Raw genomic sequence first — 19,277 nt, forward strand, 5'->3', positions numbered from 1 at the left:
AGGGCAGTCTCCAGTCAAGGAGACCACCTATACCAAACATGGTATCCATCCACAGACAGCCGTTTCGGGGTATTTGCCCCTCATCAGTGTGGAGTAGGAATCTGGCTAGTGGGGGCAATGCCTAGTAAAAGACTACTTAAGCAAGCATTGTTGACCTTAGGGAGATCAACATATCCACTGCGGAGACACCATCACGTGTTTCTCAACGCAGTGATTCTAGAGCATTGCCCCCTGGGAAGTATGCAAATAAGAAAGCCGCGGAGACACCATCACGTGTTTCTCAACGCTGGCAGGAAACTAGCCAGGTCTTTCACCGGGAAGGAACAACCACGGGAAGGGCAGTCTCTAGTCAAGGAGACCACCTATACCAAACATGGTATCCATCCACAGACAGCCGTTTCGGGGTATTTGCCCCTCATCAGTGTGGAGTAGGAATCTGGCTAGTGGGGGCAATGCCTAGTAAAAGACTACTTAAGCAAGCATTGTTGACCTTAGGGAGATCAACATATCCACTGCGGAGACACCATCACGTGTTTCTCAACGCAGTGATTCTAGAGCATTGCCCCCTGGGAAGTATGCAAATAAGAAAGCCGCGGAGACACCATCACGTGTTTCTCAACGCTGGCAGGAAACTAGCCAGGTCTTTCACCGGGAAGGAACAACCACGGGAAGGGCAGTCTCCAGTCAAGGAGACCACCTATACCAAACATGGTATCCATCCACAGACAGCCGTTTCGGGGTATTTGCCCCTCATCAGTGTGGAGTAGGAATCTGGCTAGTGGGGGCAATGCCTAGTAAAAGACTACTTAAGCAAGCATTGTTGACCTTAGGGAGATCAACATATCCACTGCGGAGACACCATCACGTGTTTCTCAACGCAGTGATTCTAGAGCATTGCCCCCTGGGAAGTATGCAAATAAGAAAGCCGCGGAGACACCATCACGTGTTTCTCAACGCTGGCAGGAAACTAGCCAGGTCTTTCACCGGGAAGGAACAACCACGGGAAGGGCAGTCTCCAGTCAAGGAGACCACCTATACCAAACATGGTATCCATCCACAGACAGCCGTTTCGGGGTATTTGCCCCTCATCAGTGTGGAGTAGGAATCTGGCTAGTGGGGGCAATGCCTAGTAAAAGACTACTTAAGCAAGCATTGTTGACCTTAGGGAGATCAACATATCCACTGCGGAGACACCATCACGTGTTTCTCAACGCAGTGATTCTAGAGCATTGCCCCCTGGGAAGTATGCAAATAAGAAAGCCGCGGAGACACCATCACGTGTTTCTCAACGCTGGCAGGAAACTAGCCAGGTCTTTCACCGGGAAGGAACAACCACGGGAAGGGCAGTCTCCAGTCAAGGAGACCACCTATACCAAACATGGTATCCATCCACAGACAGCCGTTTCGGGGTATTTGCCCCTCATCAGTGTGGAGTAGGAATCTGGCTAGTGGGGGCAATGCCTAGTAAAAGACTACTTAAGCAAGCATTGTTGACCTTAGGGAGATCAACATATCCACTGCGGAGACACCATCACGTGTTTCTCAACGCAGTGATTCTAGAGCATTGCCCCCTGGGAAGTATGCAAATAAGAAAGCCGCGGAGACACCATCACGTGTTTCTCAACGCTGGCAGGAAACTAGCCAGGTCTTTCACCGGGAAGGAACAACCACGGGAAGGGCAGTCTCCAGTCAAGGAGACCACCTATACCAAACATGGTATCCATCCACAGACAGCCGTTTCGGGGTATTTGCCCCTCATCAGTGTGGAGTAGGAATCTGGCTAGTGGGGGCAATGCCTAGTAAAAGACTACTTAAGCAAGCATTGTTGACCTTAGGGAGATCAACATATCCACTGCGGAGACACCATCACGTGTTTCTCAACGCAGTGATTCTAGAGCATTGCCCCCTGGGAAGTATGCAAATAAGAAAGCCGCGGAGACACCATCACGTGTTTCTCAACGCTGGCAGGAAACTAGCCAGGTCTTTCACCGGGAAGGAACAACCACGGGAAGGGCAGTCTCCAGTCAAGGAGACCACCTATACCAAACATGGTATCCATCCACAGACAGCCGTTTCGGGGTATTTGCCCCTCATCAGTGTGGAGTAGGAATCTGGCTAGTGGGGGCAATGCCTAGTAAAAGACTACTTAAGCAAGCATTGTTGACCTTAGGGAGATCAACATATCTCATACACTGACGGAACCCATTACATAAACAGTCCATTAATTTGAATATAAAGTGTGTAATACTTCAGTTGCCCTGCGGGGGCGCTGCAGGGATTCTGAACAACTGCTACCCGGTTCCTGTACAGATCACAGTTGATCACTAGAGGTCAACCAGTGATTGGTGTTCCTTCAGGAGACCATCTTGCAGAAAGTGAATGTTCGAAACAGCCAAAGCCTTCTTTTTTTGAGAAAGGAGGGGGATAGTACTACAAATTTCCTCTCATTTTTCTCTTAGATCACCAGAGAGTCTTCTTCTCAGTCTCCTGTGTTGCATTTGCCATCATCATTGCCGTCATCTTCATCATCATCTTCATCATCATCATCATCATCATCAATACCAAACCTGCATCCTTCAAGATATTTTCAAGTAATAAACAAACCCAAACAAGGGCACCCGATGCCTCCAGGTGAGTGCGGCGCAGCTATGACCATGTAAGTGGGTGTTCAACCAGTGTATGGATCGAGGTGGTACCAGCTGACATATATGCACAAACTGGACTGGGATGTTGTCCTTGGTGGGATTTAAACCCAGGAACCTAGTGCTGGGTGCCAACCACTGAGCCACCATGCTGACCCATGAGTGTTATTGAGTTTCTATTTTGCAACCACTGGAGAGCCACAGACCACTGTTACTGCAAAAGTACAACTCTCACAATGTTGTATCTGTTGCAGATTTCAGCAAAATCACAATCAAAATGAACAGTTTTACTTGGGACATACAGCACATCATCACAGTGTCACTGGTGTGTCACGATTGACAGACAGTCCTGTGGTGTCTGGCTGTAGAAGGTCACAGTGTTTGGCTACACAAACTACTCCCTGACATTCTATTCTTCCTGCTGTGGTGTAAATGGTATCCTATGTATCTTCTCTGCTTGGGGTTAATCCTTTTCCCTTTAGGTCCCTGCGGATATCCTCACTTTTCATCTGTTAATTATCATCGCCTTCCCTTGTGTCCTTGAATACCCACATTTCCCCTTGATGTTTGCTAGTGATAGAGTTATAATCCTATACAGGCTTTGGATGCAAACTGTCGGATTGCGTTCATCTGAAGAAACGTTGGTTGTTTGTTGCCGTTCCTCTCCCTCAGTCTTATTTGGAGATAAGTTATTTGTTCACTTTTCCCCTGTTTGTTATCCCTATGTCTTCTTTAGACTTAGTGGGGTTGACTAAGTGCTCATTCAATCTGTTCCTTACCTAGGGCCCAGTTCAGGGTCAGCCAGGGCCAGGTATCCTGCTCGGCGCATAGGTGAGATACCTATCTAGAGTATTTCCCCCTCTTTATTATCCCTGTCTCTTCTTTAGAGCTTAGTGGGGTTGACTAAGCGCTCATCCCATCCGTTCCTTACCTAGGGCCCAGTTCAGGGTCAGCCAGGGCCAGGTATCATGCTCGGTGCATAGGTGAGAAACCTATCTAGGGTATTCCCCCTGTTTGTTATCCCCGTGTCTTCTTTAGAGCTTAGTAGGGTTGACTAAGCACTCATTCCATCCGTTACTTATCTAGGGCCCAGTTCAGGGCCAGCCATGGCCAGTATCCTTCTCGGCGCATAGGTGAGAAACTTGTCTAGGATATTCCCCCTGTTTGTCATCCCCGTGTCTTCTTTAGAGCTTAGTAGGATTGACTAAGCGCTCATCCCATCCGTTCCTTACCTAGGGCCCAGTTCAGGGCCAGCCATGGCCAAATATCCTGCTTGGCGCATAGGTGAGAAACCTGTCTAGGATATTCCCCTAGTTGGTTATCCCTGTGTCTTCTTTAGAACTTAGTGGGTTGACTAAGCACTTATCGCATCAGTTCCTTACCTAGGACCCGGCTTAGGGTCAGCCAGGACCAGGTATCCTGCTCGGCGCATAGTTGTGGAACCTATCTACAGTAGTCAAGGGAGCCGGGGGCCTGCGGAAGACTTGGTCAGGGGGTCACCATCTCCTCCTTCCCTAGACACACGGTTTCCCTTTCCTGTCGTCGTATGTGTGGTACTTTTCCTATAACTTGCGTGACACACGGCTGTTACTATTACTCCAACACGCCTTCTCAACAACTAGGGCTTATTCTATTAGACCTATCTTTTTTATTACTCTGTAACGTCTCTCTCTGCATAGCTGAGATATGTGGGTTCATATGCATTGCCTTTGCTTGATTTATCTAAGAGACATACAGGCGGGTTACCTTTCTTTCTCTTGTTGGATGCCTCATTTCTATATCTGTGTTTGGTTGTATCTGTACATTTGTAATGTTTGGACTTCAGCCATTAGTTTAGAAGTAGTTTGATCACTGTGATATTTCTTTTCTGATCTTATTTCCAGTGATATCATCACATTATCATTCATGTCTTCAGCAAAAGTAATGGCGCTGCTAATATTAACACTGTCTGCATACTTTTCTGTTGTCACTGCATCTGCATTTTGAATAAAACATCCAGGTTGCTTTATTAAAACTCATAAAGCATGCCACCAATACAGAAAATAAATTGCCTTTCAATGCAGGAACTTGCAATGCAGTGACAGTCCAGTACACAATGCCCAACACACACTGACAATATATCCAACCTCTCTCTCAGAGGTTCGCTCCTGGAGGTATCTCAGCCTCCCCACACTGACCATGTGTCAAACAAACAGACACCATTTTAAAAACATAAGACACACCCATGTGTGGGTATGTGGATAGCCAGACCAGCCCGCCTCTCCAGTTATCCATAAATCTGTCCCTGGAATCCCCTAATAAGACTTGTGGCACAACAGGTACCAGAGTACACAAGTCCCAGCCCACACTGACCACAATCAGTATATCCAACCCTTCTCTCAGAGATTTGTTCCTGGAGGTATCATAACCTCCACACACTGACCATGTGTCAAACAAACAGACGTCTCTCCAGCTATCCGTAAACCTGTCCCTGGAATGCTCTAAAAAGACTTGAGGCACTATAGGTACCAGAGTACACAAGTCCCAGCACACATTGACCACAGTCAGTATATCCAACCCTTCTCTCAGAGGTTTGTTCCTGGAGGTATCATAACCTTCACACACTGACCATGTGTCAAACAGATGTCTCTTCAGCTATCCGTAAATCTGTCCCTGGAATGCCCTAATAAGACTTGTGGCACTACAGGTACCAGAGTACACAAATCCCAGCGCACACTGATCACAATCAATATATCCAACCTTTCTCTCAGAGGTTTTTTCCTGGAGGTTTTATAACCTCCACACACTGACCATGTGTCAAACAAACAGACGTCTGTCCAGCTATCAGTAAAGCTGTCCCTGGAATGCCTAATAAGACTTGTGGCACATCCATGTTTACACCACTGCTGCGATAAATACCCGCCACCATGTTATCGTGTTTTATAGTATTCTATTTGGTGTACTGTGAATTAACCTCCACTATCATGTCCAAGTAACATTATCATCGATATGCTGTGACATTTTTCTCTTTAGAAGACTTTGTAGGTTGAAAAATTACATCCATTTATATGGATCACTGTATATCATACTAATATGTTTCCCTAAAATATAGCAAGGAAGATTCACTTTGATAAAGAAATGCTTTGGAACTATAAGACATCACCACAACGAGACCTAAGGTCAAATTCATGTTACCATATCGAAATTTACATTCGAACCTCACCCATTTGTGTCAAGTTGATACCTCATTTTTATTTAGATAACTTTTTATTGAAAATATATATTTTTTTATAAAAAAAATTGTCCCACCTAGAGAGCTGTCACCTCTATGAGCGTGTGTACTGGTCTGAGGGTTATTGTAGGTTGTAGGCTTGTTGGAAGTGGTGGGTCTTCAGGTTCCTTTTGAAGCTTTCCACAGTAGGCGAGAGTCTGATATGTTGGGGTAGAGCATTCCAGAGTATGGGGGATGCACAGGAGAAATCGTGTACGCGATTGTGGGACAAGGAGATAAGAGAGGAGTAGAGAAGGAGTTCTTGTGAGGATATGAGGTTGCGTGCAGGTAGCAACCGGGAAATTAGGTCACATATGTAAGGAGGAGACAGGTTGTGGATGGCTTTGTATGTCATGGTTAGTGTTTTGAACTGGAGTCTATGGGCAATGGGAAGCCAGTGAAGGGATTGGCTGAGTGGCGAGGCCAGGGTATAGCAAGGGGACAGGTGGATTAATCAGGCCGAAGAATTTAGGATAGATTGGAGGGGCGCAAGTGTGTTGGAAGGGAGGCCACAGAGCAGGAGGTTGCAGTTGTCGAGGTGGGAGATGATGAGGGCATGCACCAATGTTTTTGCTGATTCTTGGTTAAGGAAACTACGAATCCGAGTTGCAGTCGGCATGGGGTGAAAAGAGCTTGGATGTGTGGCTTGAAGAATAGAGCAGATTCGAGGGGTTATTCCGAGGCAACGAGCTTGTTAGACTGAGGAGAGTGAACAGCCATCAACTTTGATGGATAGGCTTGTTGCATGGGTTGAATAAGGAGGAGGAAAGATAATGAATTCTGTTTTGTCCATATATGTCATCATCATACATAAATATGTCACTCAACCGCCAAATTATGGTCTACCAACCCTACTGTGCAGAGTGCAGGAGAGGTACAAGAAGGGATGTTCAATGCAACCTGTTTATGAAAGGGTAAACTCAGGTCCTGGTCAGGTTCACAGAGTTGAAAACCCAAGTGATCCAACCAAGTTGACTATAGGATTCTCAAACTTCCTTCCAAAATTTTTTCTCAGATAAACATATTTTTAATTTCATTTAAAAATTCCTTGTAGCAATGTTTGAGCCTTCTGGACATGAATTGTGTCTTGGCCACAGACAGTTTTATCAATTAGGAAGATCCTACATCTAGCCAAGTACACATATGTATGAGATAGGTCAAAATGGTCAAGGGTTCATCACTCTTGTCTACACAACATGTCTATCAAGATGGTAGCCTGCTTTTTGCACCTATTATCCATGGAGTAGTCACATAACCCAATCTTGAACAGAGGTTTATATACTCTGTGTCATCATCCGTGACCTTTACTCAATGCTAGTTGGGTTTTTCCAAAGATTTCGTGCCACTGGCCCTCTTCATTTGGGCCCAGGTCAGCCTCCCATTTTTCTCCTTTTTTTCTGTCCCACCTTTACTTTTGCAATCAAAGAGCTATGAACGTAAACATTCCAGTTTAACAATATTCAGTAGACAGAGATATACATATGTCACCACCATACGTGCATATGTCACTCGACTGCCAAATCCAGGTCTACCAACCCTACCGGCAAAGGACAAGAGAGATATAAGAAGGGATCAGCGCGACATGTTTGTGAGCGAAACCCAAGTGTTCCAACCAAGTTGACCATAGATTTTCAAACTTCCTTCCAAAATTTCTTCTCGGATAAACATATTTTCCCACTTAATTTAATTTATAAATTCCTTGTAGGACGGTGGCTGCTCTTGTAACCATGTTTGAGCCTTCTGGACATAAACCATGTCTTGTCCACATCCAGTTTTATCAATTTGGAAGATCCTCCATCTTACACATGTATGGGATAGTTAAAAATGGACAATGGTTCATCATCACCCTTGTCTACACAACATGTCTATCAAGATGGTAGCCTGGTTTTTGCACCTATTACCCATGGAGGAGTCACATAAACCAATCTTGAACAGAGGTTTTATAGACTCTGTGTGATCATCCATGAGCTTCACTCAATGCTAGTTGGGTTTTTGTCCCCAAGATTTCTTGCCACTGGCCCTCCTCATTTGGGCCCAGGTCAGCCTCTCATTTTTCCTTGGTCTTCTCAAGTATACAGCTTCTGGTATAACCTCTAAATAGGCCCTCGCTGAGGTCAAAGTGGCAAAGGTGCACAGACACCGGTCAATTGGTACCTCTTTAATTTCTACCATACATAAGGCATTGATGATGTCTAGGTAATAATACTTTTGAGAACTATGTTAGTTTCCCTTTAATGAATCTATACTGGAAGAACGGTTTATTTGTAAAGCGGATTATATCTCTTTGGTAGGTGTTTCTTAGAGATTAAACATGATAAGCCCTCAGGGAAGTAAGAATTGAATGGCAGGTGAACTAAAATATGAAGCACACACACCTTAAATCTGGGAAATCTTTGATCCTCCCTTGACTTTCACCAAGTCTGACCCTGACAACATGTACTCAATGTGATTATGTTGTCACAGGATTCAATCGTGCCGGTCTGGGCTGGGCCCAACATGAATCAGGCTTCGGAAAAGGTGAAGAAGATCCTGTTAGCAAGAAAAGTACAGTGCCTGCCTATGTACAGGAACTATCCTCAAATACAGAAAGATCCCAAAAGAAATCCTCCAATGAAGGCCCGAATAAGGACAGGTCAGTAGTTAGATAAAGAATAATCTTGCAAATGAGGCTGCCGAGACCCCAATAATCCTGACAACAGGGGACTAAACTCCTAGGTATATATAAAACATTTGGAGCATTTGTGATAACCATTCCATTAGTCAGATATTGAACAGTTAGTACATTAATAACACAATCATCAAGATCCGCTGCTGGCAGCTACCTTTACAACTGACGAACAGATCTACCAGACGAGAGAAACGCTGCAGGCCATGGTAGGACATTTAGGTCATTCAGGCTGCTCAGAATTGTCATGTTGAAAAATGTCTTCTTGGACACTTTGGAGATCTGGCAGGACGACTGATTCCACAAATAAATTAGTGTAACGCAGAGCTGTTAATGTACCAGGAGTAAAGAATAGAGGGTTCCGGCTACCGTGCATCTTCAGATCAGTGTTGATGGCACTGAAATGCTGAGGGCCTAGGCTTCTAGGTGTGCTGTGATGTCATGGGCCACGACCTTTGCTGGCACATGTATAGAGCCCTCCCAGGCCTAGCAAACCCAAATGACTTGGCGCAGTGTAACTCTCGTAGCCGGTGTAGGGGCAGCGAGTGAGATTAGTGGACCCACTGGACCACAGGGGGCTCCTGTGCTTACCGTTTAGTGGAGGGGCTTAACTAAGCGCCCACCGCGAGCTGGACGCCAGGTACCAATCCCAGGGCAGTGACCGGGGACTGTGGCAGCTGACTCCCAGGACAGGAGACAATCTCAGGTACAGGTGAGATGACAGGGGCAGACAGGCAGGCAGATACGGATAGGCGTGGTGGGCACGGCAGGGGCAGATAGGTATGGGAAGGCAGACTCAGGTAAGGGTGACAGACACAGGGATAATGGGACCTGACAACTAGCTAGACAGACAGGACACTGACTAACTCAAGGTGTTGTGCAGGATTCTCCCCTAATGGGAGGGTGCCTTAAATACATAGGGCCTCTTAGCCAGAGGCTTAGAGGAATTTCCTGGAAGTGGCGCTCAGGCCCTTTAAGAGTAGGGCAGGTGTGTGTGCGCGCGCACCCTAAACACACTCCCGGGAGACCTAAGCTGCGTGCACAGGCCTTGAGAGCAGGAGAAGGCAGCAGCACACATGGAAGGCCAGGGGAGTGACTAAAGCCCCCAGGATTTCAGTGCTGCCAATGCCTATACGAACATGCGACAAGGACTATACGGGCATTGGTGAGCACATGAGGGGCTGAAGACGTGAGCATAAAGATTTTTATTATTTTTGCATATTACGATTATTATGCTCTGGGCTCTAAAGAGACTTTAGAGCATAATAAGGGACATTCAATTTGTTGAGAATAACTTATAGATCGAGGAAAAAACATGCAAACCGGCAAATCTGCTCATCTCTACTCAGGAGACATTTTTCAACAAGATTACATCAGGCCATATATGTTGCTCGTGGTACTGTGAGCAGCCTGGGCGGCCGAAATGTGAAACCAGGGCTGCAGCGTCTCCAGACTTGTCTCCCAATGAGCACATTTGGAATGTCATTAGTCGGCAGTTACAAAGGGAGCTGCCAGCAGCGGATCTTGATGATTTGCCCAAGTGCCTTCAGGGCAACAGATCATTCCTCACATAATCCCTAATAGCCTCACCAATAACAGCTGAGGTTTGCAGGGATTTCTGTGCATAGTACTCATACTCCATACTGAATAAATCCAGAGGTTTTGAAAATGTTATTTCCATTTTTTTCATCATGTGCATATCAGTAATATGTCCATCCTGTGATTTCCATAATTCCTCAATTTCTGCTTCTTGGTGTGGAATTTCAATGTTGAAGAGTGTATTATTCATCCTATGGGGAGGTGATAACACTTGGTTATGGGGCAATACATTTAAAATATATTTTACACTGATAATTTTTAGACCTTTTTTCAGTTTGACTTTTCCTTCTAGTGAAATTAACATCAATCCTAAATCTAAGGGACAAGATGGCGATTTTGGTCACATGACATCAAGTCTCAGAAACGTTGCATGATCTGTGTGATTTGTCTAGAATTTACTCATACATTACAATCCTGAGTGTGTCACAGCCTAATGTGATCTAGAGGGGATCTGGGATCAGATGGTCACACTGCTGTTGATTGCAGATCCACTTTAGTACCCTGAGTTGGAGCGTATTTAATTCCTTCCAGGACTGGAAGGGTTAAGGTTATTTTCTGTCCTGCAGTGATCTAACAGGTAGTTTTAATCTCAGCTGCAGCCTATCCCTTCTGCTATAAGTAGCCACTCTTCACTCTTCCCTATGCTGGCTATAGCTCATACCTATGCTGTCCAGTTGGAAGGAGCCAGTCTATGGAGAAGCTGAGTTGTTGCTTCAGTTGCAGCTGAGAAGTTCCTGCTGAAGTGTTATTTGTTTTGTGTTTCCCACCTCTTTGTCTCTCTACTTTGTGTTGTCTTTTTGCAGTAGCGAGACTACTGTCTTGCTGGCTTTCCCTTGACATGGTGAGCTACTTGGAAGGAGCTAGTCTCTGGAGAATGCTGAGTTGTTGCTTCTGTTGCAGCTGAGAAGTTCCTGTTGGAGTGTTATTTGTTTTGTGTTTCCCCACCTCTTTGTCTCTCTACTTTATGTTGTCTTTTTGCAGTAGCGAGACTAGTGTCTTGTTCTCTTTCACTAGTCAGGGTGAGCTACTTGGAAGGAGCTAGTCTATGGAGAAGGCTGAGTTGTTGCTTCAGTTGCAGCTGAGAAGTTCCAGCTGGAGTGTTATTTGTTGTGTGTTTCCCACCACTTTGTCTCTCAAATTTATATTGTCTTTTTGCAGACGAGACTAGTGTCTTGCTGACTTTCACTAGTCAGGGTGAGCTACTTGGATGGAGCTAGTCTCTGGAGAATGCTGAGTTGTTGCTTCAGTTGCAGCTGAGAAGCTCCTGTTGGAGTGTTATTTGTTTTGTGTTTCCCCACCTCTTTGTCTCTCTACTTTATGTTGTCTTTTTGCAGTAGCGAGACTAGTGTCTTACTAACTTTCACTGGTCAGGGTGAGCTACTTGGAAGGAGCTAGTCTATGGAGAAAGCGGAGTTGTTGCTTCAGTTGCAGCTGAGAAGTTCCAGCTGGAGTGTTATTTGTTGTGTGTTTCCCACCACTTTGTCTCTCAAATTTATGTTGTCTTTTTGCAGACGAGACTAGTGTCTTGCTGGCTTTCACTAGTCAGGGTGAGCTACTTGGAAGGAGCTAGTCTCTGGAGAAAGCTGAGGTGTCGCTTCAGTTGCAGCTGAGAAGTTCCTGCTGGAGTGTTATTTGTTGTGTGTTTCCCACCTCCTTGTCTCTCCTACTTAGTGTTGTAATTTTGCAGTAGCGAGACTAGTGTCTTTGTGGCTTTCACTAGTCAATGTGAGCTCAGGGTCCGTGAGGGCCTAGGCACGTGATCGGCGAATGGACCTATCCAGGGACGTTAGGGAGTGCAGTGATCAGCCTGAGGTGAGTGTTAAGAGGTTAAATTTGCTGTAAAAAACCCCACCAATATCGGAAACAGATCACAAGGAAGTCATAATGGGATTATTGATGGTAAAAAGGACAACTTGTGACCAAAACTCCACAACGTATTGCAGTTGCATTGTCATTCTGCTGTATCATATGCCGCAACGTGACCACATTGACAATCATTCGAGGCCATGTTGCACTGGGACTTAGCAATTTTCGCGCTGGTGTAACCTTCGCAGTGCTGGGATATAATATAACTCTTCTATGATACATTACTGGGTCACCCATTTGTATTTTCTCTTATAGCACTGATCCCATCAATCCTTTTCAGTATGGTTGTGCCTGTAAGAAGACTTTTACGGATGGCCAGCAGCTTTTCAGGTACGGATTTTCACAGGTCATATAATAGGACTTCTTTTTGACTCCCAGTTTAGGCAACAACCGGTATAAACAGCTTAATAAATTAGGGCTAATATATCTAAAACAGAACATAAATACCAAAATGTGCACCTCTAATATCCAAATAATCGCGTACAGGGGTGTATACGGTATTCTAATAGTCATTGCTCTCATTATATCTTCTGTCCATTCAGACACCTGCACAATGATCATAACCTGGAGGACAAAAGCCAAATGAAATTGATCATCCAGACGGAGGTGGTCCGCAATCTAGAAGAGCAGGTGAGATACCTGCATTAGCTTCCATAAGAAAAATTTCATACACTGTGTGCAGAATTATTAGGCAAATGAGTATTTTGATCACATGATCCTTTTTATACATGTTGTCCTCCTCCAAACTGTATAGGCTGAGAGCCAACTACCAATTAAGTAAATCAGGCGATGTGCCTCTCTGTAATGAGGAGGGGTGCGGTGTAATGACATCAACACCCTATATAAGGGGTGCATGCTTATTAAGCAACTTCCTTTCCTTTGGCAAAATGGGTCAGAAGAGAGATTTGACGGGCTCTGAAAAGCACAAAATTGTGCGATGTCTTGCAGAGGGATGCAGCAGTCTTGAAATTGCCAAACTTTTGAAGCGCGATCACCGAACAATCAAGCGTTTCATGGCAAAAAGCCAACAGGGTCGCAAGAAGCGTGTCGGGCAAAAAAGGCGCAAAATAACTGCCCATGAATTGAGGAAAATCAAGCGTGAAGCTGCCAAGATGCCATTTGCAACCAGTTTGGCCATATTTCAGAGCTGCAACGTTACTGGAGTATCAAAAAGCACAAGGTGTGCCATACTCAGGGACATGGCCAAGGTAAGGAAGGCTGAAAAACCACCACCTCTGACCAAGAAACATAAGATAAAACGTCAAGACTGGGCCAAGAAATATCTTAAGACTGAGTTTTCAAAGGTTTTATGGACTGATGAAATGAGAGTGACTCTTGATGGGCAGATGGATGGGCCAGAGGCTGGATCAGTAATGGGCAGAGAGCTCCACTCCGACTCAGACGCCAGCAAGGTGGAGGTGGGGACTGGTATGGGCTGGTATCATCAAAGATAACTTGTGGGACCTTTTCGGGTTGAGGATTGAGTGAAGCTCAACTCCCAGACCTACTGCCAGTTTCTGGAAGACAACTTCTTCAAGCAGTGGTACAGGAAGAAGTCGGTATCGTTCAAGAAAAACATGATTTTCATGCAGGACAATGCTACATCACATGCATCCAACTACTCCACAGCGTGGCTGGCCAGTAAAGGTCTAAAAGATGAAAAACTAATGACATGGCCCCCATGTTCACCTGATCTGAACCCCATAGAGAACCTGTGGTCCCTCATAAAATGTAAGATCTACAGGGAGGGAAAACAGTCCACCTCTCAGAGCAGTGTCTGGAGGCTGTGGTGGCTGCTGCATGCAATGTTGATCATAAACAGATCAAGCAATGACAGAATCTATGGATGGAAGGCTGTGGAGTGTCATCAGAAAGAAAGGGGGCTATATTGGTCACTAATTTTTTGGGTTTTGTTTTGCATGTCAGAAATGTTTATTTCTAAATTTTGTGCAGTTATATTAGTTTAACTGGTGAAAATAAACAAGTGAGATGGGAATATATTTGTTTTTTATTAAGTTGCCTAATAATTCTGCGCAGTAATAGTTACCTGCACAAACAGATACCCTCCTAAGATAGCCAAATCTAAAAAAAAACAAAACACCCCAACTTCCAAAAATATTAAGCTTTAATATTTATGAGTCTTTTGGGTTGATTGAGAACATAGTTGTTGATTAATAATAAAAAAAAATCCGCTACAATACAACTTGCCTAATAAATCTGCACGCGGTGTATATAGAGATGATAGCACTAAATAAGCAACGTTTTACTAAAACTTATCGAATAAATCTGTTTCTTTCTCCTTCTGGACGTGTCTTTGGCTCTTAATTCATGGGTAAAATCTTTATCACCTGTATTCAATGAATACAGGATTTCACATTACCTAGATAGGAGGTGACAGTTGGTACCCATAAGAATCTATGGAGAAGGCAGAGGTAGACAGATACACAACAGTTACACTGTGAGGCCTCGCTCCATTTGCGTTGAAAAATGGCAAATGCAATCCGATAACCAGTAAAGGTAAAGCAGACAGCTGCGGGATGATATAATCAGGCTGGGAAGGCCCATGGTTATTGGCCTCTTCCCAGCCTAAAAATGCCAGCCTGCAGCTGCCCTAGAAGTGGCAGATGACAATAGATGCACCAATTCTGGCGCGCTATGCCCAGCTCTTCCTGATTGCCTTGGTGTGGTGGAAATCGAGGTAATGGTTTTTGGGGGTGATGTCAGCTGTGTAATATCAGCTGGCATCAAGCCCTGATGTTAGTAATGGAGAGGTGTCTATCAGGCACCCCCACTTAGTCAAAAGAAAAAAAACACATGCAAGAATACTTTATTTAAAAAAAACAACACTCCCCTGGGTCACCAATTTATTAAAGAAAAAAAAAAGAAAACCCAACGTAGTCCAAGGAATCCGACGTCGTCCAAGGAATCCGACCCTGCCCGCGAGAGCTCACAGTCTACAGGGGATGGGTGAAGGTACAGTAGTTGAGGGTAGAGCTGGTGGAGTGGCGCTGCAGTGGTCTGAGGGTTACTGCAGCTTGTAGGCTTGTTGAAAGAGGTGGGTCTTCAGGTTCCTTTTGAAGGTTTCCAAGGTAGACGAGAGTCTGATGTGTTGGGGTAGAGCATTCCAGAGTATGTGGGAGGCACGTGAGAAATCTTTTATGTGATTGCTGGAAGAGGAGATAAGACGGGAGTAGAGAAGAAGATCTTGTGAGGATCGGAGGTCGCGTGCAGGTAGGTCCCTGGAGACTAGGTCACAGATGTATGGAGGAGACAAGTTGTGGATGTGTTTCGCCCCGGCGCAGACCGGGGTGCTCAGATCCGGGGTGGTCGTGGCTCGAGGGGTCCGGACCCGGGCTCGGATAACACTCCGATCCTTGGAAGGGGATATTTACAGGGGAGACGTTCGTGACGCCACCTGCGGGTTGCGGTAATGGGAGTACCGCCGCTGCTGGAAGGAGTACCGGGGCAGATGGTGTGGGGCAGCAAGGTGTCGATCCTTCTGCAGGTAGGGAAGGCCCCGGCCTCTGAGGTATTGGTGTGGGATATTTGGGAGTGCAGGGTGCAGGGGAACAGGGTACTCACTCCAGGTAGTCGTGATGCAGGATGAGGAAGGATTATAAAGAAGACACTCACACTGAAGATAAACCAAATACTCTGCATCAGTCTCTACAGGGGAGCCCGTCCAGGTGTCCGCTCCCACCGGTGTCACTTGATAGTCCGTATCCTGCCTCCGTGCACAATTTTAGTTGTCTGTTGTGGCCCCTTGGCATGAAGCTGTTGGGGCCCGCTACCTGTGTGTAGGACAGCTGTGCTCTTGATGGCTGGCACTTGGGATTTCAGTTGGGCTGCTTTTTATGGAGAACCCTATCCCCCGTGTTGTACTGATGCCTTCAATCTCTGAGCTCTTAGGGAAGTTCATGCAGATACGCTCGCTCCCAGGTTAATTATTAGGACGGATAAACCTGCTCCTGACCTAGGGTCCTGTACCCCGTTGTGCTCGGTACAGGTCAGTTCTTTTGGGGTTCTGATGCCGACAGTCCTCCTAGACTATGTCCGTCGCACCCTTTCCAATGCCACAGCCACAGGTCCCCGACTCCTGTGGCCTCGGACCACCGTCTGTGACCCAACCTTGGTCTCGCTCCCTGAGAGCTACTACTCCCAGCTCCTCACTCTTTGAGGGATACTCTCCTCCTTCCTCCCTCTCACCAGTCTGCCTGACCCCTAAGTGGGTGGCCCTACTCCAGCTTGACCAGCCCACTGGTGTGTCTGACAGGTTTGATGTGAGGTGTGGTTGGGATTTGTAGTGCTGATGGTGTGACACCGGTTAGTGGGAACCTGGGACCATGGGGGTTGGGTCCTGCACCCTGGAGGACAGGATGCAGTTCCCTGTAGCACCCCGATATAGTCAGGGGCGCTACAGATGGCTTTGTATGTCATGGGTAGTGTTTTGAAATGGAGTCTTTAGGCACTGGGAAGCTAGTGAAGAGATTGGCAAAGAGGTGAGGCCGGGGAATAGCGGGGGGAGGTGGATTAGTCGAGCAGCAGAGTTTAGGATAGATTGTAGGGGTACAAAAGTAGGAGGTTGCAGTTGTCCAGGCGGGAGATAATGAGTGTATGCACTAGTGTTTTTGTAGATTCTGGGTGAAGGAATGTACAGACCCTGGAAATACCTTTGAGTTGGAGTCAGAATTTCATTACGTTTCATTAAATTTCATTCATTAAGTTCATTAAATACAGCTTATGCCCATTGTAAAAGCACCCACCAAATTCCTAAAATCAAGCTTTTCTGACCTTGAAGGACCCTTGATGGTCATTCTGTCAGCTGCTCCTGCAGCATCTTCTCTTGAAAAATGCGTTATTTTCTGTATAAGTTCCTCAAGGGTGAGGTGGCTACAAGAAGACCCTCATTGATCATCAGAAACAAAGTCAATAAAAATCTGCTGATACAATATCTACCTTTATTTTGCACACCCACTGGATTTTCTAGGGTGGGTGACCCAGTGGGCATTGGACCAGGACAGAATTGAGTGGCGCATATGATTTAGTCATATCAAATTCTCATGTATGGTTGACATCTTATGCTTCATTACAGCTTGCTGTCGAGAAACAAAGACTTCAAGAGATGCAAAGCCTGATGATGGAAAAGCTCGGTGCTGTTCATATGTCTGTAAGTAGACAAGCTCCTTCTAACTTATACTAATCTCGAGTGTCAGGGCTTTGAGGTTCACCAACAACTGTCTTGTAATCTTGCGCAGAAGCCGAGAGAATGCGGACTAATCCTCCAACCATCCCATCATTCTGAAGTCTCCCCTTGGCCTGGACTCAACCTCCCCGTCCAACTTCACAAGGAATTCTCACACAGACTGCTGTCCTTAAGAAGAAAGATGATGGAGGGCAACAGTTACAATATATACGGGAGTGGGTATTATTACTTAAGAATAATTTCTTTGTACCGGTGCATTTGTACCGCCCCGCGGGCTCGGCTGCGACCGCCGAGCCGCACGGATCCGTGCTCGTACTGCGGGTGGTGGCTCGAGCCTCTCACGGACCCGGGGGTCACATCGCTCTGCAAGGGAGCTGGCGCTACACGCGGGAACTTGGGTGAGGATTTCCACGGCCGGGGCAGCGGTGGTTTGATTTGGGATGTAAGTTCATGACGTCACCCACGGGTTGTGGTGATTGTAGACACCACCACTGCGGTGAAGGTATGGGGGCTCCCGGGAGCGGTGTAATGGCGCAGCTAGGTGTTGACCCCTCCGTGGGTAGGGAATCTTGGTCCCGGGGCCCGGTTGGCGAGGGCTGGGGTGCAGGGTGAAGTGTTGCGGTGCGGTGCGCGGCCCGAAGGCACTGGTTTACTCACTATGACACAAGACACCGGAGTCTCTGGTAAACCAAACGGAGTGATGAACGGGGCCCGCAGCCGGCTGCAGCTTCTCCCAGAATAGGTTGGTGGTTTCCGCCTTTCTCCTGCACCTCTGTGTGTAAATGTTTGACTCCTATGCCTAGACACTGGTAGTCCGCTCCCCGACTTGTATATGCCGTAGGAGCCCGTTTTCCCGCAGACGCTGGCCCTTTGGGTCTCTATGCCTTGGCGGTGGCTTTACCCTGTATGGTTCGGCTGTTGTCTTCTAACGGGACTTGTGTGGGATAGGTCCTAAAGTCCAATCCGCAATCAGTTGATTTGACTCGACCCCGTCGGTTCAGGGCTTTGTACTGGGTCTGAGTACCCCTCCTGGTGCTCCGGTTTCCAATCGGCTCCCCGGTTCGGTACCGGCGGGCCACCGTCCGACCCTGGTCCCTACGGTTCCACCAGCTGTAGTCCCAGCTCCTGCAGGCGGCCACCACCGTCTGCCTCCTTCCAATGGTGACTGGGCTCCGACCCAGCCACCCGGTAGTCTCTTGGCAGGCCTGGACACAGGACTGCTCGTGAACTTGACTGCTCTCCACCTCCTCTAGACTACTCTCCTCCAGAACTTAAACTTCTCTCCCTGTTTTCCCACCTCCAGGCCTGTGAACTTCTCGGTGGGCGGAGTCAACCACCTGGCTCCGCCACCCTGGTGTGGACATCAAACCTGGAGGGTGGTGACAAGGTTTTTAGTTTGACTGATGTCACCTAATCGGGAGGGGGTGTGGTGTTGGGTGTTGACTACCTGGGATGACCTGACTAGTCCAGGGCATCACACATTGTTTGTACCAAACTGTGCAGGGGCACAATGCAGTCAGGCAGGTAACGTTCTTCTAGAATTAATCAAACCCAGACTTGTCCATCTGATGCTGGATAGAAAAATGTGATCGATCACAAACACGTTTCCAGTGCTCCAGAGTCTAGTGGTGGTGACCTTACATGGCTCCATCCGATGCTCGGCATTGTGCTTGGTGATATACGGCTCAGCATTGTGCTTGGTGATGTATGGCTCAACATTGTGCTTGGTGATGTACGGCTCAGCAGTGAGCTTGGTGATGTATGGCTCGGCATTGTGCTTGGTGATGTACGGCTCGGCATTGTGCTTGGTGATGTACGGCTCGGCATTGTGCTTGGTGATGTACGGCTCGGCATTGTGCTTGGTGATGTACGGCTCGGCATTGTGCTTGGTGATGTACGGCTCGGCATTGTGCTTGGTGATGTACGGCTCGGCATTGTACTTGGTGATGTACGGCTCGGCATTGTACTTGGTGATGTACGGCTCGGCATTGTACTTGTTGATGTACGGCTCGGCATTGTGCTTGGTGATTTACGGCTCGGCATTGTGCTTGG

General features: G+C 46.7%; 1 protein-coding gene across 1 annotated transcript in view; it reads left to right on the forward strand.

Moving 5' to 3' along the window:
* FOXP3 (forkhead box P3) overlaps positions 1-19,277 on the forward strand; it is an 84,766-nt gene that overhangs the window by 38,534 nt on the left and 26,955 nt on the right. Inside the window, exons 4-9 of the mRNA XM_075324281.1 lie at positions 2,460-2,631; positions 8,356-8,524; positions 10,319-10,357; positions 12,565-12,652; positions 17,115-17,189; positions 17,278-17,440. Of these exons, the coding sequence (XP_075180396.1) occupies positions 2,460-2,631; positions 8,356-8,524; positions 10,319-10,357; positions 12,565-12,652; positions 17,115-17,189; positions 17,278-17,440 (706 nt within the window). The remainder of the gene's footprint in view (positions 1-2,459; positions 2,632-8,355; positions 8,525-10,318; positions 10,358-12,564; positions 12,653-17,114; positions 17,190-17,277; positions 17,441-19,277) is intronic.

This window comes from Anomaloglossus baeobatrachus, chromosome 9 (assembly GCF_048569485.1).
Source record: "Anomaloglossus baeobatrachus isolate aAnoBae1 chromosome 9, aAnoBae1.hap1, whole genome shotgun sequence".
NCBI classification, from domain to species: Eukaryota; Metazoa; Chordata; class Amphibia; order Anura; family Aromobatidae; genus Anomaloglossus; species Anomaloglossus baeobatrachus.